At 39.6% G+C, this 25,826-nt stretch overlaps 1 protein-coding gene across 1 annotated transcript in view; it reads right to left on the bottom strand.

Moving 5' to 3' along the window:
• Positions 1-25,826, bottom strand: part of Sema5a (semaphorin 5A) — a 433,461-nt gene that overhangs the window by 221,956 nt on the left and 185,679 nt on the right. The window contains exon 4 of the mRNA XM_028767632.1: positions 10,393-10,492. Coding sequence (XP_028623465.1) covers positions 10,393-10,492 — 100 coding nt within the window. The remainder of the gene's footprint in view (positions 1-10,392; positions 10,493-25,826) is intronic.

The raw sequence follows: 25,826 nt of genomic DNA, 5'->3' as shown, positions 1-25,826 counted from the left end.
AATCACAAAACACAACAATCCAGTCTCTGAGGGGACAGTGCAGTCCTTACCAGATGAAGTTGAATGCCGTCATCATATAAAGTACTACAATTCAGAGGGCGTTAAAGAAAAGGTTAAACCATCAAAAGCATATTAACTGAAAAGCTCATTTCATCTAGAGACACCATAAAATGTTAACTGTGACCTCCATTAATTGTGAAAGACACAGGTGTCTTAAGATGATATTCTCTTAGAAAAACTCAATTGGCCTCTCATGATTATGACTATAAAAGCAAAGAAAAAAGTCTACATTCTTATTTAACGTGTTCAGGCAGAGGTATGCTTGTAACTCAGAAGGCAATGTTTAAGGGAAAGGGCATGGTCATTTCACTGAGAGAAAAGGGGATCAAGATGCAAATGTATTCATAGAAAACATGTAAACAATGGAGACAAGAAACCCTTGGTATTTTACAAAAGCTTAGTCTGAAGTTGGTCCTGAAACAATTTGAAGACAAAATATATTTCATATAAATTATCACAATACAAGTCAGTCTTAGAAGGTTCTGCTAACTGAAAACTTTGCCTGGCCTGCATCCAAGTCAAGACCATTTTCTCTGCTTTGGCACCAGCATACTTCCTTCAGAAAGACTGTCAGTATCCCATGGGTACGCTGTTTGACACAAGAGAATTTGACAAGATAACCAGGTTTTCAGTTACAATGACAGATTTGAAAGTTTAAATATGTGAATTGGCAGGAAAGATGGTAAGTATACAACAGGAAACATAAAATGTTCCATAAAAAAACTTAAGTGTAAATCCTTAACAGATTAGCCTTTTTAACAAATGTAAGAAATTTGTAGGGAACTTAATGACTGTTTTTCAACCTAATATGGGCTATTTCTAGCTTTGTGTTTACTGACTGCTAGTTAATTCTAAAACACCTGTCTCTTTTTTTGTGTGTGTTCTAAATTATTCTAGAAAACATTTCTTCCTTGTGCTTTTTTACAAGCGATTAACAAACCAAACTTACATTACATGTATATTTTAAGTAATATTTTTCATTCTTTGGTAGTTCCATGCCAAGATAAACTTAAATTACATTTATGTTTTAAGTAATATGTTTTCATTCTTGGGTAGTTTCATTCTTGGGTAGTTATACAATATATATTGGTCAAGTTCATCCACCACTCCTCCCTCCAGCTTCTTACTCTAGTGCTTCTTACTCTATCTTTCTCCCAATTCAATGTTCTTTGTTTATTTGCTATCAATAACAACCCTGAATAGAATTAGTACTGTGTCTATGTGCATGGGGATGTAGCCATGCACTAGAGAATGAGCCACCTACCCAGCGACCAGCATAGATGACTCCATGCTGACTGACTAAGGGCAACACTGACTCTTCTTAAGTCTGATACCTGTGTGATTTGTAATGGAGGAGCATTAGCTCCTCTGACAGAAGTGGAAGCTCAGCGACATATGGTTCAAGTACAATGACAGTATTTTTTTGATTGATAATCTTTAAGTTGTAGATTTTTTTTAATTCTGGGAATTTTTTGATAATATGCATTTTAAATATGATAACAAGCAAAATCAATCTTGATTATTCCTATACATCTTCAAAAACTCTCAACATTGGGTATGAATAGCTGACTCAGAAACACCTCAGACTATTCTTTCAGCAACCAATTATCTATGACAAGAGATTCATAACTCCCTGTATTGCCAGCTCTGTGGGATCTGACAGTCTCTTGGGTGCCTATAGGCACTGTACTTGAGAACAGACCTATACTCCCTCATAATAATAGTGTTTTTTATTATTTTAAATAAAAGCTTTTAAAATATATGTTAAATACATGATTGTTACTGGACAAATTTTAAGTAGTTCTGAATGTAGGTATTTATTTTCTTTTCTCTATGTCTAGCACTCATAAATCATACTGGGTCATTTAATTTCAATCTCCAAAAGGGTATTTCAATTTAATCCTTAAAAGGGTCACACACTAGAAATAAGTTTCAAAATAAAACTTATGCCCAACCATGTCAGAAGCAAAGTGACATATTTAAGTGACCTGTTCATAAGACATAAGTGGGCACAGCTCAGTGGTAGAGTATTTGCTTATCATATAAACAAGGCACTAGGCCGAATCCCTCCAACTGAAAATGGAATCAGAGGATGGAAGGAAAGCTCAAGTGTTAGACCATTTCCCAGCATATAGATCACTTCCAATCCCAATGGCATGACAAAGCAAAGGAAATAATAAGGTCTTGGCAGACATTGTGTTGCACACATGGAATCTTAGCATACAGAAGCTCAAGACGACAGGATTGCCAAGGGAGTATGAGGCCCACTGGGGTACAAAGCAATACTGTTCCAAAAACAGCAAAAAGAATCAGAACAAAATGAAACAAATCCACAAGAATATTTTAAAAATAACAATAAAAGGCCCCAGAAAGAGATGGGCAGGTACTTATTTAGCAAGAAGGAAGCGATGAAGGCAGATTTTAATGTTCCTGTGAAAGAATCCAATATTATTAGATAATTTCACAGATTGAAAGAAAAATCAGAGAAAGCTTTTCTGGGAAAACTATATTGAACAAGAGTTATAAGTCAACATTGTTAACAGGCACTCTAATGATTTAAACTTCCATATGCATTAAATACACCTTGCAATCTCTCAGGATTGAACGACCCCATGCTGATGGAATACACTAAAGGCACTGCCCACTTCTACTTTCATGCATCTGATCCATATATGATTTGTTGTTTTCCATTTTCTAGTCAACAGAGAAACTCAATGACTCAAAACAATTCCAACTGAGTATTTCTGACTCCTTTACCCCATGATTTCCTAGGAGTATTTGCCACTTTAATTATTTACATGAAAATAATTTTGCTGCTCTCTGTTCAGTTATTGAAACATGAGCTTTCATCCTCGCACAGCTTTAAATAACAAAAGAGTCATCGCTCATTCACCTACGGGTGCATTCCCACTGAATCCCACTCAAGTCTCCTTGGACTCTAGCCTCAGATACCCGTTTTCTCATCAATCATTGTCAAGACCAATTCTGAAAAATGTCTCTACCTGTTTCCTCTCCTATCTCCATTCTGAAGGCCTAACTTCAAGTTCTTTGTGGCCTGACCACAACCCCACCAGGGTCTCTCCTTAACCCTGGCACAGTTTGCACAGTGTGCAGTAGCACTATCTTCTCATGCATGTGTGAGCATATGAATCCACAGATGTGGGAATCTGGAGCATTTCTCTGTTGTCAACAGGGGCTCTCTATTGCCACACAGAAGAGGATCTGAATAAACTAAACTGTGAGTCTGGAAGGACTTCCACAGTCTACAAGGACCAGATAATAGCTCTTGGCCTGAGTGAAAAGTTGCCAAACCCTATATTAGAAGACTAATTCCCAGCTCTGGCTTTGATCCAGGGTCCCCATCATAGTCACTTTCCTTTGTGAGTTACCTATGGGAACTCACATTCCAAGTTCTTCCTTCCCAGACTCAGAAGTCTTATAGTTTTCCTGTGAGAACTGTCTACTGGTGTTCAAAGCATGTCCAAGGCCCACCTGGATGGGAGCCTTCTCAGTGCAACCTTCCTTGCCCCAAGTACCATCAAATCTGTTTGTTATTATTGTCCTCGGGGCTACTGAAGCTGTTCACAAAGAAATTATTACTAGTTTCCCTATCACTAAGCCCAAAGTCAGAAAGCACCAAACTCTCCGCAGTCAACGTGTAAATGAACAGACGTGATTGTGTCTCAATAAAACTCTATTTGCGAAAGACAGAAAATGAACTCAAAGGCCACCGTCAACCAACTCTTGTACTTGGAGCTGAACATGCTTCAGTTCCCCAATACCTGAGATCCTTCACAGAATCCTGTAGCTACTAGTAATTCACTTAGTAAATACTAGGTAAATTAAGGGTCCTAAAAAGAAAGTACTTAAGTCAATAAATTCTTAATGAGCCCCATACAGAATTGGCTCAGAAGTGAGTTCTCCTGGCACTCAAGGTATATCACATCCACACAACTTAATCACAACCACACCCTGCAATGAGGAGGCAGTGCCTGTGAAGTAATAGTTGACTCAAGAAATCAGAGTTAGGCCCCGAGTTCAAAGAGTTAATTATCCCAATTATCTCAAGCTCGAGTCACCCCTGAGCATTAAATCCTCAACTAATCCGGACAGTACAAATATAAATTAATTTCAACTAACTGTATGGTCTTTAACACTCACCAGGACAGTGTAACCAGAGACTAAGAAAACTGGTCACAATTCAAGGGACTGCACTTCCTAGACAAGTCTACATAAGATATCATTTCGATAACTACATCTCACAAATATTGCCCAGATATAAGACTTCAAACCTTGGCTCACTGAAGCACCTGCAGGCAGCCGAGGGAGGCAGATCCACTGTTGTTTTAACCTAAAAATTAAATGATGGCTCACCTTAAACCATGCTAATGAAGCAAAGAATGTTAAGCACCAGTACACATAATACTAGGTAATACTAGCCCCAAGGAAGAAAAGAGAGGAAAAGAAAATGTAATTAAGTCCCAAAGTAAAGGTTCAGGTGAGGCCAGATAACAGAACGGAGAAGGAAGGGGCAGCATCATCCCTCCTTCCTCTCCAACTGCTTCTCTTAAGTCATAGTTAATGAGATCACAGTCTCCTTATGGCCATCCCCTCGGGTTGCTTTGCACTGTGCGTCCACTGCTTCTTGGATTCACTCCCAATCACCGACTTCATCCCCTTGGCATGTGTTACCTCTAATTTCATAAGCTCACCTAAAATACATCCTTTAAAATCAGGAAGAGACGTGTCTGCTGGAAGCTGATCTGCTGATCCTATAAGCATTTCTATGTTTGCCTTTAATGATACAATAGTTCCAGCAGGTTAAATCCCAGGCAAAATTTTAAAGCAAAAATAAGAATTATAGCTATCTGGAAAAAAGAAACAACAACAGAGAATGGCATTAGGCAATTTTGGAAAAGTTAACTTTACCTGACTCTAAATTAACCTCTCCCTGACACACCTTCATTAGAAGTAGTAAAATACTTGTTTTGTGAAGAGGGGGAAAAAAACAACCCTCATTTTAATTAAACAGGAGCCTGCTTTGTTACTTGGCATAGTCTTATGAGAACACATGCTCACTTAAAATAATTTATTGGAAGGTTATTAGGAACACAAAACTCCAGTGCCCTGGCTTCCTATGGGAAAAGCTAGAATCAGCTTAAGACAAACCATCAAGAGAACCTACTCTCCCTACTAGAAACTGCTAAGTAACCATGGTCTAGGAACACACAGTTCTACTAACTCTATACATTGTTTTCATGCTTAAAAGAACAACTTATAAAGATGTTCTTTTTCATCTCCCAGACACACAAATTAAAGAGCTAAATTGTTGGGAGTCTGTGACACCCAGAGCATGAATTAATGAAGGTCTTCTGTAAACACAGAACTTTAATGTGTTTAAAATTTCTAGCAGTTCCAAAGACATAAGGCAAATTCAGCTAAAGGGAAAGTATGTGCCTCTTTCCTTCAGTTTTAATTCTCAATTTTGAACATGGGGGAAACAAATGGTTAAAAAATACACTGAAATTATTCAACCAATCACTGTGATTTCTAGAGAAAACTAACCTCTTCCTTAGGAGCACTCAGGTTTTCAACTGAATTAGTGACTTTTACATTTCTTTCTTCTGTTAAAAAACAGAACAAAACAAAAGGCCATGCTGATTGGTAATATATACTCTTTTCTATCCAGCAATAGAGATATCCTCAACTAGCTAGAAGAATATTCATTGATTAAGAAGGTGATCCAGAGACTTCTCTGCATTGTTCTCAAGTATGAGTTGGAATGATCAAGTGTTCAGAATATGCACCCATAGAGTGAGTGTACAAGGTCTACTGCTATAGGCTGATCCACACTGAAGTCAGGCGTGTAAGGTGTGGCACTAATGGTTGTTCTCACATCAAATCATGTGAATAAGAAGATTTAACCAGACCCAGAATCTGTCTTACTTGATGTAGTCAAAAGTATTACTGTTTCCTGATAGAATTCTGATTGAAGAAGAGCCAAATATTTCCAAAATATTAAATTATTAAATTTGTTATCAATCACAGTTATTATCTGGCTTCTGGGTCTTAATTTCACCACTTTACAGAACAGGGAGTTGAGTTAGCTGGACTGTGAGTGAGAGTTGGTTTGTGAGCACTATCTGGGTCCATTCTGACTAAAACACCACGGGTAAATATATACCCCTCATTGGGTATGTCTACATTTACATTGAAGACTTTAGAAGAAGAATAAAAGCGTGAGATGTTAAATATGGAAGGTAAGTAATTGATAGCATATGAGACAAATAGAATTTAAAGTAAAAACATCTTGAAACAAGATACAGGTGAAACAATGCTTTCATTTAGAAAGCCATCTTAAAGAAGTGTCCAAACACCCTACAGGAGCTTTGATGATGCATTCTCTCATGACAAGCACACAGCATTTTGTACTATTGTATGGAGCTAACTTGCAAGTAACCAGTACTATACACCATGCTGTGTACATCAAGTCAACTGTCATAGGCAATCACCATTCAAATTCAATGTGTCCCACAGATCTCTGTGTCTCAAGATCATTGGTTGCCACCCCTTAGATTGAATCCAAGTCACAAGAAGAACTCATTTGCAAAATATAAATGTTATCACCCTCTCTTCCATCTGCTGCTACATTTGCATCTACAGCAAAATGGAGCCTTGTAGCTCGTGAAGTACATTACTGCCATTCCTTTTACAGTTAGCCACACAAACACCGCACGCGATCGCATATTCTTTTGCTTTGATTTTCCTTTCTTCTTTCATTCCATGAAATTGATTTTGGTAGGTTTTTTGACAAGAAATATATATATACACCAGACACATGTTATCCTAAGAATAGAAACACATGGAAGTCAAATACCAGAAGCAAATAACGGGAAGGTGAATTGTAGCTATCTTTGGAAGCGCTGTTTTCCTAATGTCTTATAACATTTTCCACATTCCCTTAAAGGGAAGATGGCCCAGTATGACAGTTGCAAAGGTGAACATTATTAAAATGTAAAGAAACAAGAGTAAAGCAGGATTTGAACAACAGTGCATTTAAATGCATATGAAAATCAATGCACACCTTGCATACCGTTAGTGAATAAATCCTTCTGGAAATTGTGTGGCTTCCTAATCATATCCGTCCTGGTCTTACATAAGCACAGAATGCCTGAGGGCTTATTTTCCTTGTTCTGCACAATGACCTCATTTTATCAAAGAGTTCTAAGGATCTTTAACTGACTTCAATCTCGGTGACAGAAAGCATCACCGGCGTAAAGGGAAGCAGCATCGAGTGCTAACGAGGAACAAAATAAACATATCCATTCTGTTTTTCCACGGCTCATATTTTTAAATCATTTCTGGTTTCTGAAAAACACACATGTTATCCAAACTTGTCTTGCTAGGTCATGCCTTCCCATATAAGAACCTGAGGGCTGGGCTATTTTTAAAAATTGATAAGTGGTCAGAGTCCTTCTTACACATTCTGAGCCTAATCCCACCAAATTTCCTAGATGAAATTTCTCCCTTCTTCCTTTGGGGTTATCTGCCTGAAATGATGATGTGTCTGAATGTGGATTCATCTGGAATTTGAATGGTTTCCTCACACTGCAGGCTTGCTGGGAGCTTGTTAAGGTAGCTAGAGTGTGTCATGGACTGTTTCATTAATCTTCACTACAGCTGGAAGAGATGATGATAATCGTACCAACTTTAAAGATAAGAAAATTAGGCTCAGAAGCAGGCTCTGGGTCACAAGCTTGGGAAGGCCAGCTTAGTCCTCTCTCATTTGTCAAGTAGCTACAGTGTATTAAACATTGTTCTAAAATATAGACTGCAGCCCTTGTCCCTAGGGTGTCCAGGCTTCCAAAGCATACTTATTATAAAATATTAGGTTACAATTATCTGAAATTCAGGCATTACTGAGCATACTGTCTTCTGTTGTCTTTATTCTGGACACCACACAACATTGCCCACCAGGGTGACTCAGGAACTGGTCCATTGGAAAGCAATGCTCGAGAGACAAGCAGAGTTGCTTAGATGAAAATGACCAAGGATGGTTTTCCATTGAGAACCATCCCTAATTGCTACTGCAGCCAGAGCAGGCACAGAAGCTTGTCACAATCTGTGGTTTACTCTGTGTTTTCTTACATCCCTTAAGAGAAGCTGATATCTTGACCAAATGCCAAATTTTCTAGTCCTCCAGTGATGATGGAGACTCTTGAGTCAAGCTAATAGAAAGCCTTTTAAAACAGTTTGAAAGATAACTTAGGTATAGAAGATCAACATAGTTTGGGCCGTATTTGTACCTGCCTTTGAGGAAAGGGCCTCTTCTGCTTGGGTCACAGTTGAAGGCAAGCCTTGAGATATATAGCATGTTACCTTTTCATGTTTGTTACAGATGTAACTATCTGGAATTAAACCGAGGTTATTGTAAATCTGTTTTCCTAAAATTTTCTCAGACATATATAAAGGAACAAATCAAATCTTAGTGTTAAGCTTGTCACCTAGTCTGATATCTTTGGGTTTCTACAAGGAGGAAGGAACTGTGCTACATTTCAGGGTACCAAACAAACAAAAAAGGCTTGTCACATCTGTTACCTAGGAAAAGGGTGACACTTGTAAAGGAATAATGCATTACCCTTAACAGTGCAGTAATAACAGTAGACCCTTGAATACTAATTGAACGATGAAACATAGGCAATGTTGGGATTCAAACCCAGTAAAGGATATTGGGTCAGGACCTTCTCTAAGAGAAAGATATACCCAAGAAGAAAATTATGCGTGGGCTGACTGAGGAGTAGCCAGTATTCTGGAAAAATTCAAACCTAATCCCAGAGGCAAGAGAATACACTTAATAGCTATGAGAAGCTTAAATAATTCCATAGACCTAGAGCATGTGGGAAATTATGAGAGGCATGAGACATCAAGCAGATGCTGGCAGTCAAACCAGACACTCAGCTGGTATCCAATGCTGCTCCCAAGAGCAGCCATTATATAAAAAGAGGTTTCAAACAGAAAAGAAAAATCTAGACATCAGGAGGCCAACCTAAAACCCTTGCAATGTACAGCCCACACTGTCAGTTAAAGAGTGGGCTGACAGTATCAGAAATTCCCTTGTCCTATCTATGAAAGAGCTTGAGGAAAAAGGCACCAGGAATCTGTCTGGCTCACACCCACACTCTCCTCACAACCATCCAAAGTGCCAGTGCCACCTACCCAGCACTGTGACCGCAGGCCACCTTCTATCCGTATACTGACAGTTTCAGTTGTATATCCTACTACCTAACCATTGGAACATACATTCGGGCTGCTCAGAACCTACAGGTGAGCTGTGGTGTAAAGTCCATGACCCTTCATGTCCTCCCCAAATGCTCTGAAATAGGATCTGAAAGAAGTTTTTAGGAGACATACTATGTTTAACCAAAAGATCAAGTACACAAGTTAAATTCAGCTTCACTTGGGTCTATGTGGGAATTTTACAAACTCTCGATCTACAAAATAGGTGTCTTACAAAGAATTTGATATGACAGAGAAATGCACAACCAGTTGTTCTAGATACCTTCTTCTGGTTCCAGAAGAATTTATATTTACATATGACACATTTCTGAATGTAGAAATTGCACACATTTTCAGAGTAGATATCAGTGAGCATGAGGGAGACAGCTCTAAATGTGTATGTTGGGCTCCTGGATTCAGATGTACACAGATGCTGACTCCACACACAGGAATCGGCTTTGTCTCTCCGTGGGGTGAGAGGAGTCATGACAATCTTTCCCTTGATTTCTCAGCTTTCTGGCAATGGGCAATTCAATGTCACCAAAACGGCAATGGAGGGTGTCCAAGAAGCTCATGGAGGCCTATGAGCTCTCGAACTTTATGGACAAACATGCAGATAAGTCAACAACATGTTTCACTGGATCAAACTGCCTGGGTTTGGAAATGGGGCCCATCTCCCACAGGGTCTATGGCTCTGGACAAGTTTATTTACTCCCTGTCTCACTTTTCTCATGTCTAAAGTAACTTTATCTCCTTTAAAGTAAGACCAGAACCCTGCTAGAAATCCCCTCTGAAATGATGGGCTGACCTATTTCGTGAATTCAGATCTAAGGAGTTGCTGCAGCTTGGGGGAGCGGGTGTTGACCCAGGCTTGCAGTGAGGAGCACATCTGCTCCCTCTCTGAGGATAGACCACATGACATGTGTATAGCACGACATTCTTAGATGAAATTACACTATTCAGTACACATTGACTTCAGCCAAGAAACCCAGGTGTCGCGCATAGATGTACAGTGAAATCAGAAAATGCCTGTAGAGGAAAAACAGCATCTCTCACCTTGCTCCTACGACAAGTTCTTTCTGTCCTGGGTCAAATGTTAACCTCGAGAAATCGACAGCATTCTCGGCTCTGAATTCCCGTAACCAGGGGCCAATTTCTATATATGAAAAAAACAAAAAGGAACAAATAAAAAAAGGGTAAAACCAACAAAACAACAAAACAAAAGGAAAAGGATGATCTGCCACCAGGATGACAGGACAGAGAGGGCAGGTCAGGAAGCAGGCAGAGTGATGGGGACTGGGAGGTCCCTTGGTGTCATCATTAGGGGCCCCTGGAGGTCTTTGTCAGGATATCACATATTTCATACATGAACCTGAAAAACACAAAGGGCAGCCACCCAATAAAGAGCACTGCAGACTGCAAGGCTTGTTTGTGATTTACAAGCCAGATGTGTAGTTTCCATTGGCTACAGATGAGCATTCACGGGACCCATCAAAGGAATATAGAATGGGAACAACCATTTCTTGTGAGACCCCAGGGCTGAGGCTTACGTACTCACTAACCCCACTGGACATAGAACTCTTCTTCCTTGGCAAACAACCATATAATCAGATGCTCGTTTTCTTTGATTTAGTGTTTGAGTAATATCATACTGACTAAATGGGCATATGCCAACTGTCAAACCAATACTGTTATTGGCTGAAAGAAAGGCAATAACACATTTCAACAGACACTGAAGATAAAAACAGATCTACTATGGAAAACTTTTCACAAAACTCATGAAGCAGGGGTGGCCTTGTGAGTGGATAGTAAAATATCTTCATTATCAGTTACTAGGAAATTCACATTGATTGAAAGCTATTTTGGTCCAAGCTTATAGAAATCTTGTTTTTGAAAATTTAATATAAATGGTAACCCAGATTCTTTTTGGTATTTTACACACATTTTTTTCCATGTTTACCACAAATTGATTAAAAACAACTATTCATTTATAACTATGTAAATACAAGATTGCAATGCTATAAAATTTTATTAGTAAATGATCTTTCTAAGAACTTATAATGCAGTTAGGGCAATAGTGTTAATACCTCTATAAGTATAAATATAGTTTATAAGTGTTTATAGGGCTGTAGGAATTTTACAGCTACAGAGAGGAGAGGCTAGAAGGCCCAATAGAAACAGTCATCCAGAACCATAGGGCAGAGGCAAGAATTATCTAGAATCATAGTGCAGATGTCCTAGAAGAGCAGGAGGCAAGGGAGAAATATGGAGACCACAGTATTCCTCTGTCTTGATCTCATGTAATGACGCTTTCTCCATTAGAGAGACCACACTTTGTATAAAAGATTTTCTTGTTTTAATGACTTTATGCTTATTTTATATGCATTAGTATTTTGCTTGCATGCATGTCTGGATGAAGATGTTGCGTGGCCTGGAACTGGAGTTAAAGACAGTTGTGAGCTTCTTTGTGGGTGCTGGGAATTGAAGCCAGCTCCTCTGAAAGAGCAGCCAATGCTCTTAACAGCTGAGCCATTTCTCCAGCCCATCATCTAACCATGCTTATTCTAAAATGAAGACCATGTTTTCCCTCTTGTACTACCTCATCTAGCCACTCTTATTCTAACATGGAGGCCATGGTTTCTAGATAGATAGATAGATAGATAGATAGATAGATAGATAGATAGATCATATAACCATTCTTACTCGCATAGTACTTCCAGGTGATGGGAAATGAAAACCAAGGTTCTGGTGTCTACAACATAGAAATGGTGTCTTTTATTGGGTACCCATTGAGTAAGGTCTGAATTTAAAGTCTAAGGATGAGTGAGTCCACTCAAGAGTCAGTGAATCAAAGAGGAAGAATGACGAGAAAAGAAATTAGCAACAGCTTAAGAAACCCTGGACTGGAAATCAAAGGCATACTTACACATAAACTATAGAGAAATTCATATTCAGTCTGAACTTTATAACAGATGTAACAAGAGAACTCTTCCGAATTTTCAAGTGAGCACTTAACTTACTGAAACAAAGATTCTAAAAATAGGCATGGGACACTGACAGAGAGGGTGCTGTGGAAAGTATAGTGAATGAAAATAAGAGTATTAGATAGTAAAACACTAAATACCATAGACTTTAGGTCCAGGAATGGAAAGAGGCATTTCTATCCAAGAGGTGTGTGAGGGTCTCATTAGTCAGACTGGCTGTTGGAGTGATACCAAGGTAGAAAAATTAAAGAATATTTTCAAGTTAAACCAAAAAGTCAGTGTTCAGGGGGCATGACTGGATTTACTGAAAGATCATAGATCAGCAAGCACGAGAAAGTCTCCCACTAAAGCTGACAGGTAGAAGGTGGACTGCAGAGACATTTTCATAATCACTCAGAGCAGAAGAGCTGACATGACATGTAAGTTCAAAAGCATCAGCATTCAGATAGAAACCCACGAAGAGCCCTAGTACAGTCTTGCAGGCTGGAGGGAGTATATCTCACTTCATTCACCATAACTTCCAGGCTCCAGAGCTGAGGACTTGGGTCCTCTTCCAAAAACAAACAAACAAACAAACAAACAAACAGCAAAGTGAAGGCTGGCCTTGCTGCTGCTGCTGCTGCTGCTGCTGCTGCTGGTGGTGATATACAATATAAGTAAGAGGAAGAAAACTTACTACAAGTATCATAAAACAATCAGCTAGCTTGTTTGCCATGCATCCACCAATCAGGAGTGGAACAACGTCTAATAGGAGTGAGATGAAGAGAATCACTTCAGGTTGAGCTGCTACTCTGAGGAACAATAAAGAGGACAAGGAAAACAGTGGTACTTCTGAAAACACCCTGTAGACAGATCAAGAAGCTGAGTAAAGAAAGGAAAACAAGTTAACAGTGTAGCGATCAATGTTGTTTTATTTCATTAATTGAAATTAAAATGTACTCCCCTTGCCCCCCCCCAAAGAACAGTGTCCTTTCTGGGTGACAGTCAAATCAAATTGTACAAATCAAATTGTAAATTTCTTCATTTTAATTGTCCATTGAATTCCTCATCCATGTTAGTCTACCCCAACTTTGTACACCACATACCTTTATTTCTTAACTGAATCTCTCAAGGTCCTTGTGAGAATTGCTACACAAACCACCCTCTCCAATTAAGCCCCTGCATGCACAAACCACAGGCTTGCAGTATTCCCTGCAGGCCAGAGTCACAAGGCACTATCCTCTCCTGAAGACCAGGGATCTGACTTCCCCTCAATCTCATCTCTTTAAATCTCTTTATTCCTTTACTAAGTCAGTTCTTTTCCCTTTAATGTCTCTAGTTTAACTAAGTTACTTCCCTCCAACATATACAACTCTATCTAGTGTTCCTAATTTAAGCATTACTTTAGAGCTTATTTGCTTGTGCTAATTTGCTATTAACAGCACATAAACTAATTGGATAATGATCTCCAACATATGGCATGCTTGAGAAGCAACAAGATTAGGTTTATGTGCATTAAGACAAAATGCACGAGGATAATATAATGCAAACATTTCACCAGTTATTCCATACAAAAAAGTAAAGTTTCCCAACTCAGTTTGAAGTTGTAATTATCAAGATAAGCTATGTAGTAAGACTGAATCAATAGCATTCTAAGATAGGAATCTCAGAGATCAACCAAAAAAACACCTTAAATTATGTTGAAGAAATAAATGTATATGGTGTCATCATATCAGAAACATGTGTGTACATATATAGAAACATACACATATACATGTACACAAAAATACATATGTATACATTCATGCACAAATATACACATTTCCATACACACGCATGCATTTGCTCATATGAGACAGAGGGAATTAGGCTTACCTAATAAATATGAGAATGACCCAGCAATTCTAGCATCATAAAATATACAATTTACTTTCATGGTAACAGATGTCAACAATAGTAATTAGTCAGTATCAAGACTGACTTCCAAAAGTCATAAAATGAACAGAAACAGAGTAGCTAGGCCAGTTCAAGTTGATGTGGGTCAAGAGAGAAGTCTCCAGAGCCTGGACAGTGGGCACAAAATGAGTTTTGCAGTTGGTCAAGAGAGACAAAGAAGAAAGTAGACAGAGAGACAGCACTCCTTCCTTCTCTGATGCAGCTGGAAGATTCGTATGATGGAAGGGAACTTGAGCAAAATGGCTTATGAGGCCACCGCAGGAAGGGAACTGACACAAAGCTGATAAATTCAAATTGAATACCCCATGGGTCATTTATGACACTTGGGGAACACTCTGGAAAACCTAATCATAGCACAAACATATTACTGACACATGTCCTCTAATGACTGTCTACCACAAAGTCAGGCATGTTAATTTGTGCATTCGTATGGCAACATAAGCTCATGGGTGATATTTTGTCAATATTTTATCAAAAGTGTACCATTTCTGCTTTTAAAAGAAATGTTGCTTGCACTTTCAAGAAAACTATTTTTAATCAACATGAGTGAGGGTTAATGAATTTGGTCAAAAGTAATTGGGGGCTTTCAAGTGTGTGCTGGATATACATCTGCAAGTCAGTGCCCCTTCATCATACAGGAGGGAATAAAATAGAAAAACCGTTATCTCAAACAAGCAAAAAACTTTCTAGGTAATGATGCCATAAGCTGAGAAACTTTTGCAATCTGAAAATATGGTCCACAAAGGGGATCCTGGTGTGAGGAGCAGCTCTTGATCCAAACCTGGCAGTGAATCCAGGCTGAGTAGGCGACAGCATGCAGCACGACTCTAACCAGCCCAATGTGGCTTGAATTGTCAAAATGGATGAGGATGAATAAGAACTGCCATGTGCCAGCTCTAATATCCTCCCTCATTCTTTCACTCTTCAGTCTATCCTGGGGACAGAGAAAATGTTTCAAAAAATCTATACGAATTTGAATTCCAGGCTGAAATTAGAATCACAATGTACAGTCAGTGAGGACTGGACATAATAGGAAAATACTTCCCAAGCCACAGAAAGAAAGCAACATGCATCAAATGAAGATGTTGAAGCACAAAGCAAAACCTACTATGTGTATGTCTCCTAAAGCCACTTGGCTGACTCTGTCATTGAAGCTATACATAGAGAATATGAAACAGGACCACCAGTTCCAAACTAACTAATGTAAAAACTCAGCAGCGCAGTTGGTTCTAGGTTCTGTTATAAATAGCTCCCGACTCTGAATCTCCATATTTCTCTCACTGCTGCTTCATCGTAGGTAAGAAAATTGAAACATGGTGAGAGAAGTCATGCTTAGATCAAAAGCCAATGACACATAAGCTCAACTCGTCATGGAGCACTATTATGAAGCCTCATCAGACAAAGAAATGCAGCAGCACATTTCCAAAGTCGGAAAAGGAAAAGCAGCAACCTCTACATCTCAAGAGTAAACTTAGTCCTACTGATACATTGTTAAGCGAAATCAAGACCCACTTGATTTTCAACTGCAGACTAGGCAACAGCGAAACGCAACCTCAGGAAGCTGGGCTCACAAAGCCAGCTTCTCTTTCAGCCTGCACACAACAGCTACTGCTTTTTCTATTGTTAATATTAATAATGATCTAAATATCAATTAGGATCTGAAAGGGAGCACTTTCAGAGCTGGGGAGAAGGCTTATGCTAGTCTGCCAACCTTAGTTCTTCTGGTGCCCACAAGCCACAAAGAAATTCCGACACATCAGGCACACATTTGTAATGTCAGTACTTCTACAGGGAGATAGGAGGTAGAGGCAAAGAATCTTCTGAAGTTTTAGGCCAGTTTGCCTTGCATACTCAGTGATAACAACAAGGGACACTGTCACATGATGTGGAAGAGAAAGACTGCTACTCAAGGTAGGCCTCTGACTTCTATGTCAATGCCATACAACATAGACTCACACTCATTCACACACACACACACACACACACACACACACACACACCACACACGCAGGCACTCACAAGCACATAACCCATTTACCATGTCCACTATCCAGGTTTTAGAACGCAAATGTTTTGTAAATATTAAGAATGAAAACGCCCACCATGGACAGACCTGCTCTACTGGGATATGGAAGGTTCTGTAAGAAGACAGGATTGAGTAAGTTGACCTGAAGAACTAAAGATCTATGCACTCAACCCTGAGTTCCTGATGTGTGGGTGTAGTCCATGGGTGGTAGGTGAACCAGACACTGTGCTGAAGCTGTAAGAGCCAGCTATTGTTGGCACACCAGAAAACAGAGTGCAGGGTTGGGTACACAGAACATTTTGGCAAGTCTTTTGCTCGCTTTTCCTAAGGTATAAAAAGGCAATCTTACCTCAAAGATAGTTAATGCCCTTTAAAGCTGGCAAGCTTCTTTTCTTTTGTGAAGTTCAGTTGCAGTTTCAGTGCATTACATAGCTTGCCCTATCAACATAATCTAAGCTAAGACTATGATCAAAAACCAAGAGGGTGAAATGTTTAAAACCCATAACAAGAATAGGATAGCATGTCGGTACTGGTGTGCTTTACTGTAACCTGCTTGGCAAATGTTACCCTCCTTTCTCTTACAGTTCCCCTTTCTAGACAAAATCTGATGTCATAAGTCAAGTTCCCTTTGAGCAGGAGTCAGTGTTCCACAACAAGAATCACTCCTAAAACTAGACGTACGAGGACTTCAACCTCCAAACCTCATGGGTGTGTCTATCTAGAAGGAAGTCAGAACAAAACATTTCATCAGGGACCAACCATTCCTCACTTAATCCACTGAGAGGGACCACTGCCTTCAGAAAACACTCTAGATCAGAGATTCCATTCATTTTTTGTAACTTCTCTATCCTTATGACAAATACTTAAAATATCTTAGGAGCTAAATGTCAACAACAAAAGAGTTTCAGGCAACTACTGGCCCAGGTACTTCTGAGTTCTACATGGTTCCCTCAAACACACCTGTCAAGAGGCAATAATGCAAAGTTCTCAGGAAGATGCTTCAAGGAACATCTTGTGAGTGGGCTTGTCTTTCTTCGTATAGTTGTTTAGACCTTTGTCATTTTCTAGTTTACCAAATCCCTTGTATCACTTCCCTTAAGACATGGACCAACATGGCTGGCTATTGGTTTTTAGTGCTAGTAACTCTCTCAAGAAGAAATGTTGGGTCAACATTTTAGAAAACAGTAATTGGAATCCCTATGCAAAGTGAGATCTTGAAATTCTATGCTAGGATTAGCCTGAAACCCCCAACCCTCCCCAATTCAGCTAGTGCCCAGCCTGCTCTATCTTAAATTTGTGAGTCTCTCCTACAGAGGTGTCTTCATCTTGCATTGTGACCCATAACATATGACTATGAGCTATAAAATCTAATTGCAAAATCTTAATGTTGTGCCAGTGGACATTAAAAAGTAATTTCCTTTAGATTTATGACTATAGAATTACAAATGCTGCTAATACGACTAGAATCAGGAAAATGAGCACTTCCTATTTAATGGGTACTTTCTTCCTCTGCCACCATCTCCCATCCCACCCTCATGCTAGGTAGGAGTAGCCAAAAAGGCTGCCATGTAAGCCATGGTTACCTCAAGTCTGGCTAGGGTTAAAAGAGCCAATCAGCTCTAAGTAATATCAAGGATTGGAGAGAACTGTTTGAAAAGGCTGCTTAGTTCACATTGCCACATTCGCAGAGTTCAGCTTTTAAAAGAAACTCCACTTGCTTAAGCCACGATGTTCCCCTTCTGCCCGATCCACAAACTATATGTTCAGTGTTCTTTTTCTTTCGCCTGTTACCTGGAAATCATACTCTAATGTCATATACCACCTGTGCAGAATTCAGAAGCAAGCATGAGAATCCAGGAGACACATCACATTGTTAAAAGAAGTTTCCCTGCTTCGAGAAACGTCTAATAAGTTCCAAGGTGGCCTTTTTGCATAGTAGAGATTCCAGGTATATACTAGACCCAGAATAGAACGTGTTTTCCAAGACAGGCCCACGTTTTCCCCAGGACTTATCATTATGACAATCTGCAGCAACAATTGTGGAAATTCTAGTTACTGATTTATGTGCTCCTGAATATTTATTAAGTCCCTGCTATATAAAAGAGACTACTGTAGTTACTGACTGGGAAACAAAGTCACATTTATAATTTAGCTTCAAAAGAATAGATGCATACACAAGAAAGATAGGCTGGAGAAGATATTAATGAGTCCCATGAGGACAAAAGGAATATAATAAGTGATTTCGTGAAGCTCTGTCCAACAAAAATATTGTATATGTCATCAGTTGGAAAATTTTAGTAGCCATATAATGAGTCTAATAAGTAGGTAAATTAATTCTATACTTTAACTCAATTTTAGAATATTTTGATATTAGCCAAATAAACTTTGATGTGCTATTTTTACTGCTGATCTAGAATGTATTTGAAGTTCAGTAAGTACAGTCTTTGAGGGCAGAGAGAACATGCTTGTATGGGAATTTGAAATGTGTAGGCATACACATCTGTGAGGGTACTTGAGGCCAGCCTTTGTTTCTTAGCTGCTGTACACAGTGGTTTTTGAGACAGTCTCTCACCAGGAACTGGGATAGTCTGATTAGGCTAGGCTTGCTGGCAGACAAGCACCGACAATCAGCTCTCTTTATCTCTATGGCACTGGGATTAAAGCGTATACCCCCCATACCCAGCTTTTCATATGAGTGGTAGAATCAAACTCAGGTACCCCTGTCTGCACACCAAGTACTATGTACACCGCCTTCTTTCCAACCCTCTCTGTGTGTTTCTCATACTTACTTTACCTCTTCAGTTAGAGTGGTGACACCTCAAACTGTACTTATATACTGTCTTCCATGTGGTACAACAGCCATCAAAGATTTCAAAAGCAAGCTTCCTGGATAACACAGAGTAATCTTGATCTATGATTACATAACAGATGAACTAGACCTTTTCTGAACCAACTACCATCGAGGCCCGTAACATTGAATTAGAGGTTTATCCTAATGAAAATTCCCCCCATTCTCCACAGACATTGTTGAAGCAATGTGGTCCTTTGAATTATGCCAAATTTGCCTAGAAGATGATAGATGCAAACATGTATCTGTATCTGTATACATATATGCATACACATATACATGCATAGATAGACAGACATAGAAACAGTAAGAGGTAGGAAGTTAGACATAACTCAGAGATTAAGCACGCATGCTCCTCTAGCAGAGAACCTGGGCTTGGTGTCACGAAACACATCAGGAAGTTCACAATCACATATAACTCCAGCTCTAGGAGATCCAACACCCTCTTCTGGTTTCTATAGGCACATATAGTCATGTGGAGATACCCCCCAAACACACACACACACACACACACACATATAATTTTAAAAATCTTTAAAAGGTTTTAAAAAGAAGTTGGGGTAGAGGATGAGTACAAGTCAAGACCAATGTTATGTGTGTATAAAGATGTCATACTGAAATCTTTATGTTGACCATTTAAAAATATAGAGAAAAATAAATATATTTAAAATTAAAAATGTATGCCTCTAGTGGCTAGTCCATAGATTTATGAGACTTCCTGTCTCTTTAGGCCCAATGCAACCACCTTCTTTCTAGGAGGTGACAGGTTTATGGCTGGGAAACAGGGCAATGCCATCCATCACGTACTTAGTAACATTCATTATTTCCTTCATACAAGTTATAGAACTCCCATTTTCAGGAATGGAATAAGACAGATTTGACACTTATTTTTCCTTCAGACACTTGCATAAAAAAAACAGTAAATTACCAATAGACTACAATAATTAACACATACTTCATTCTAATACCATTATTCTACTGAGTAACTACCACTAGTATTCCAGAAAGAATGCTAGTCCGCAGTCTGTGACAGATAAATCTTTCAAGGGAGTTGGAAATAAGCACGGTTACATCCATTGCCATGTGTGCCCCAATTCATTAGGAAAGCCACACAGAGAGAAGAAATCACATTCCTCGACTTGGTTGGCCCCATGGACCTCCCAACATATGGACTTACTCAAATGTAGACAATCCCCAGCTCCCAAGCTACACCGTCTGCTTACACTGACTTTCTTTGTTCTCGGGATAAATGCAGTATCACGGTCTGCTGTTCAGTGACTCTCACAGCTACTTTTCACTTTTCTCCCTTACCACCCCCAAAAGACCACCATAAAAATGATGGGATAAAACCTTCTGCCATGGCAACTCTCAGTCACTACTGTATGCTGTGTGATAATGTGTAGGTATCTAGTGACCTGGACTCTGTCTAAATTGATGGTGATACCTAGCTCTGTGAGTTTCAGCAAGCCCTTGTGTGAATACATTTTTAACTAAGAAGTTTAAATAGATGTGCCCAGAGTTTATTTATTTATGTTCTGTTGCTAAAAATCAATTATCTATAACATATTTGTAATATACACATATTGCATGTTCAAAAAGTTTTTTTTAAAAGCATCTGGGGTATTTAGCTAGGGGCTGTTGCTACCAAGCAAGGTGGGAGCAAGACATGTATCTTATGGGACTATCAATAACAGTATATATATATATATACACACACGCACACACACACACACACACACACTCAATGATCTTGTATGATATATATGTCTGTATTTTTTGGATAAGTTTTTTGATACAAGGTAAAATAGAAAATATTTTAGGCTTTGCATATTAGAGTCTTCTTCTAATGTATTATAAACACAGCCATCACAGTCTATGGGCATGGTTGTGTCTCAGTGAAATTCGCTCCATAAGTAATCATTACAGATTAATTTAGAGCCTGGATCGCCAGCCCTTCCTCCATTATCACATACCATATGGCAATCACTGGCAGTGGGGACTGCAGAATGCTTTATGCCAACGGATTTATAGAACTTTTCATCTCTTCTATCAGCAATGAGAACCATGGATAGAATCATTATGCTTTTCATAAAACCAACAAAAAAATCGCTGCACATTCTCAGCAGTGACACACAAAAAACCATTTGAAACCTCATCTAATTCCTATTGTCCTATTTCATCTGAAAGAAAAGACCAAGCTGTCCAGGGCTCCTAGAATAGCCTAATGGTTACTGTTACCTATAGTGCCATAAGATGCATGTCTTGCTCCCAGCTTGCCTGGTAGCAGCAGCCCCAAGCTAAATACCCCAGATGCTTTTAAAAAAAAAAGTCTTTTTTTGAACATGACACATAAAGCTGATATTACAGCTTCAGAAGTCTTATTTCCAGTAGAGGTGGATTTCTGCCCAAGCTCAGCACCCCCAAGAGAGCTCTCTGCCTGCCCACTCAGTCAAATCACTGAGTACCACAAAGAGGTCCACTAAGAGATGTGGAAAGGAAAGGAAATTTTGCTTCTGCTCTGCTCTTTAGGTTTATTCTGGCGAAACTGTGCTTGTTTTCATTTCCAGGTACTAACCTGACAGGTTCCATAAGCCTGGCTGTGTAACAGCCACTCCTGTGTCCCAGCAGACCACACAGCCATTGTGAGAACAAACGAGAAGCTGTATTTATGGCATCCCTGAGCTCCTTAGGGTGCTGTGAATTCTATGTCACAATCTCATTGCAAAGCTCCTGTTCAGTTCTTGACACACTCACATACTGATGTCCTGACATATCCCAGAGGACTTCAGGGGCTTCACAGCTCTGAGCTTGTTTGTAACTGTGTTTATCATGGTCACTGTTCCATTCCACTAATGTTTCCTCAATAGACCAGGCCCCACCAGACACCATGACTAGCCATCTTTTCAACATTTCATACAGTCAATTCTGACCAACTCTATGCTTGACATCACTCTAGAAACTAGAGACAACACAGGAAAATAAATAGAGACTACTGCTGAACTCACAGCCTGAGATACCCAATGAGGGAAGCAGATCAATGAAAGACAGTAAATACCACGATGATTACAGAGAAGGAGGTGGGGTCATAGTGTGACACAGATGGATGTGAAACAGAGTACAGAGAGGGGAGCCCTTCTGCAGGTAACATTTAAGATGGAATAAGGATTGGAAGAAACAGCTTCACAGAGGTCTATGAGAGAAGATTCCAAGAGGTGCTCCTTGGTGAGTGGATCCATGGGTAATTGAACAGGGGAGGGGGAGGGAAGGAAAAGTTGAGAGGGAGGCAAGGCGTGTGCTATCTTGCAAGCCAACATAAAAGACCCAGGTTTATGTCACTGACAAAGACACAAACTTACTACTAAAAAGTTAGTCATTATCTTGACTCACCAAGAATATGGTCATGACTCTAAATACTCAATTATACTGCTGTTACCACAGAAAATCTTGAGTGGATTCATCTGGGTTCTAAATAATTAAGATCCATAGTAATAAGCAGTGTGTATCTGTCTTCATTTCCTGTTGCAAGGCCCTGGGAAGCCAAGATGTATATGCGAGGGGAAGGAAGACCTGATCTGCATGAACTCTTAAAGGTTATAATGTCTGGTCTATCGGGAATAATCACAAAAGACAGAATGCAGGACACAGAATAGCAGGCAGTCTGGGGAAGACGTGAGGGGCGGGAGCCAGCCTTGGGGTATGCTGTAGTAAATGATTAGGGATCTCTGGGTGGTACCCATGCTGTGCAGTACAGCCATTCCATCTACGGCTCCTCTTCTGAGACGGGGTGGTAAACAAAGAGCAGGTTGAGGAACAATCCGAAAGCTCCTTCTCACAGAACTAAATGGAGGAGCCTTCTAGAAATCCTAATGGTTATAGGGCTTGTGGTTATTCGCTGCTTTTGCAACTCTGGAGTAAATGGACATGAAGAAAAGATTTGATAGATGCCAAGACACAGATGGTCTTTACTATTGCAGCACATAGAGTGTCCATAGGAGCAGGTCAGAATGGGAAAAAAAAAAATATCTATATATATATATATACATATATATATATATATATATATATATATATGTGTGTGTGTGTGTGTGTGTGTGTGTGTGTGTGTGTGTTTCTCAAAGAAACAAAGATACACAAAGATGAATAAACAAACCCCATATACTTCATTACAAGGCTCAATTTGTCCTCTGTTACTACCCACAACTTCTATAATTCACAGAAGAACTTTAGAATGAATAATCGTCATGGTATTGATTTAAGAATTAATCTAATTATTTAATCCCACTCACAGACCAGTATGACATCTCCACATGTACATTTGCATGCTTGCAAATTGAATTCTGTCTCTAGACATAAAGATTCTAAGATGATCCCTCATCCAAACTTTCTCCATTATCCCTTCCCAGTAAAGTCCTCAGCTACCTTGACAACTGTATTTCTTGCCCCTGGGCTACCTGAGAAGGCAGGCTCTGGGTGTGGTACGTAGATGCATTACTAACCTGCTTTATGCACCAGTCACTAGACATTTTTTCTTATTTGCTTGTCTTTTAGTCAACCAATTTTCTGTACATAAACAAAAAGAAATGGGGGATTGCAAATAGAGACATTGATTTCTGCCTCCCTGTCCCTCAGGGTATGAAATTTGATAGATTTTTTTTTTCAGTTTAAGGAAAAGACGAAGCAGGTGAGGCAGGCTGACTTGTTGAGACATTGGCTTCCAAATCAAACCCAGAGAAGAAGGAAAAGAAGACGAAGATAACTCCATAATTAGTTACAAGAAAGTATAAGCGGAAACGAACCCCCATGGAGTTCAAAGGGACTTGTGTTTAATCAGACAAAAACAATTCTTTGTAGCCTCAGGAGCCCATGTGGTGTGTAAAGAAGCTGAACCACAGGATGGATTGGGCATGCAAGCCTGCTAGCATTGTGCTGGGTTTTATTCTTCATTTGTTTGCAACTAATGTTCAAAGAAAATCTCAGTACAAGACAGACCCTGAAGCAGGTCAGACCCACTAATTAAGACTGTCATGAAAAGCAGCTTCATGTTATGTGCACAATTCTAAGTGGGCCATCAAGCAGAGGTATTGAGTAACAACAGAACGCCTTTTTCCAGGGGCACCAGGACATCACTGTTCTGCTCTTCCAATGACTCTCTGGTCACTTGATGGGGCCTCCAAGCTGCCTCCTTTCCTGGAGAATGGGGAGTGAGAGTTAGCAAGGTAGAGAGAATCCTTTACTTCTGCAAAAGCATTTTCCTCCTATATCCACTCACAGACAGACAATTCTGCCTGCTTCTTACCTGAAGGTCACATGCATGGCCAAATCCCCATCTCATTAATTATAACTCTTGGCAAGCCATTAAAAATCTCATTTCATTTTACCATTCACCCTCCCTTTTAACTGACTTTCCATAATTATAATTCTATTTTTTGATATACTAGCCCTATTAAATTTAATGCCATACAGAGATTTGAGAACTCCTCAAGTAAAGATGAATTCTGGACTGTGTCTACTGAAGGCTAAAAGAGAACTTGCTTAGGAGCGTGACATGGGCAAAACTGCTGTGCATTCTATTTTCATACACAGAGGGAGGAAAGTCTGGTTAATTACATATGGTCAGTATAATAATACAACCCTTGCACGATGACTATAATTAGCAAAAACTGTCTTCACAAACAAAACCAACCAAGCTGATGACTCCAGCCTGCATTTGTTATTTCTTCCCTTAACAGTTATAAACATTTCTATTTTTGTTCTTTTTAAAGCGTAAACATAACTACAGTGAAGATGTTTGGGGTCAGGGGATCCTGACAATGTATCTTTACCCTTGCTGGACAACGATTAGCTTCTCCTCAAATGCTGGTCCCATGAACAGGATCTGGTAGTAAAAAGAAGTTGGGAAGAACTGTTGCCAAGCACATTGAGGTGCAAGGCTCCAGGAGAGAGACTCCCTGTGATGACATGAGCAGCCTGAACCATAGGGGACAGAGACTAACACAATGCGTATGCCGTGAAGGGAACATTGCCTTTCCAGCACACAAACATACACCACCAATGCTATGTGACCAGATGTTACTCGGTATGGGACTGATGGATAATGGGAAAAAAAATCTAGTCTGTCTTTTATTTAAAGTCACATTTCTAACTTACATTTTTTGGTCAGGGAAGATGAGCACCACCCTTTCTAAGACTTTCACTGACACTGTCTTGAAGGCATAGATGACCCTGAACATATTTCAGTGATACGCTACTAACATGCAAGCACAGTACTGTTGTTAGAATTCTTCAACATATGCCTCTCCACCGTGCTGCCATGATGGTGGTTTAGGCCATTCTTATTTCTCATCACACACTGGGCACCTGACTGGAACCAGAAATATCTTCCTTGGTTTAGTGGCACTCTGGCTCCCCACCCCTGTAAATTGGACACAGCATTCTTATGGATGAAACCCTCCCAAACTCTATTCACATGGCTTCTTACACCCAATCCTTCTCTTTGTCTCCCAGTGTGTGCTTCTTTTCAATTATATCAAGTCATTTAAGGACAGAGAACACCTAGAGATCCCTTCAACCTCCTTTTCCTTTAATAGTGTCCATAATCTATTGTTCACACATCTCTTAGGATGGCAATTGCCATGGATAGACCGTACAAATTTATCTGAACAAGAGAGAGAGGGGAGGGAGAGAGAGGGAAAGGGGG

Source organism: Grammomys surdaster, unplaced genomic scaffold (assembly GCF_004785775.1).
Source record: "Grammomys surdaster isolate TR1022 unplaced genomic scaffold, NIH_TR_1.0 174, whole genome shotgun sequence".
In the NCBI taxonomy this organism is placed as follows: Eukaryota; Metazoa; Chordata; class Mammalia; order Rodentia; family Muridae; genus Grammomys; species Grammomys surdaster.
The sequence above is the reverse complement of the archived record's forward strand: the minus strand, read 5'-3'. Positions and strand labels throughout refer to the sequence as shown.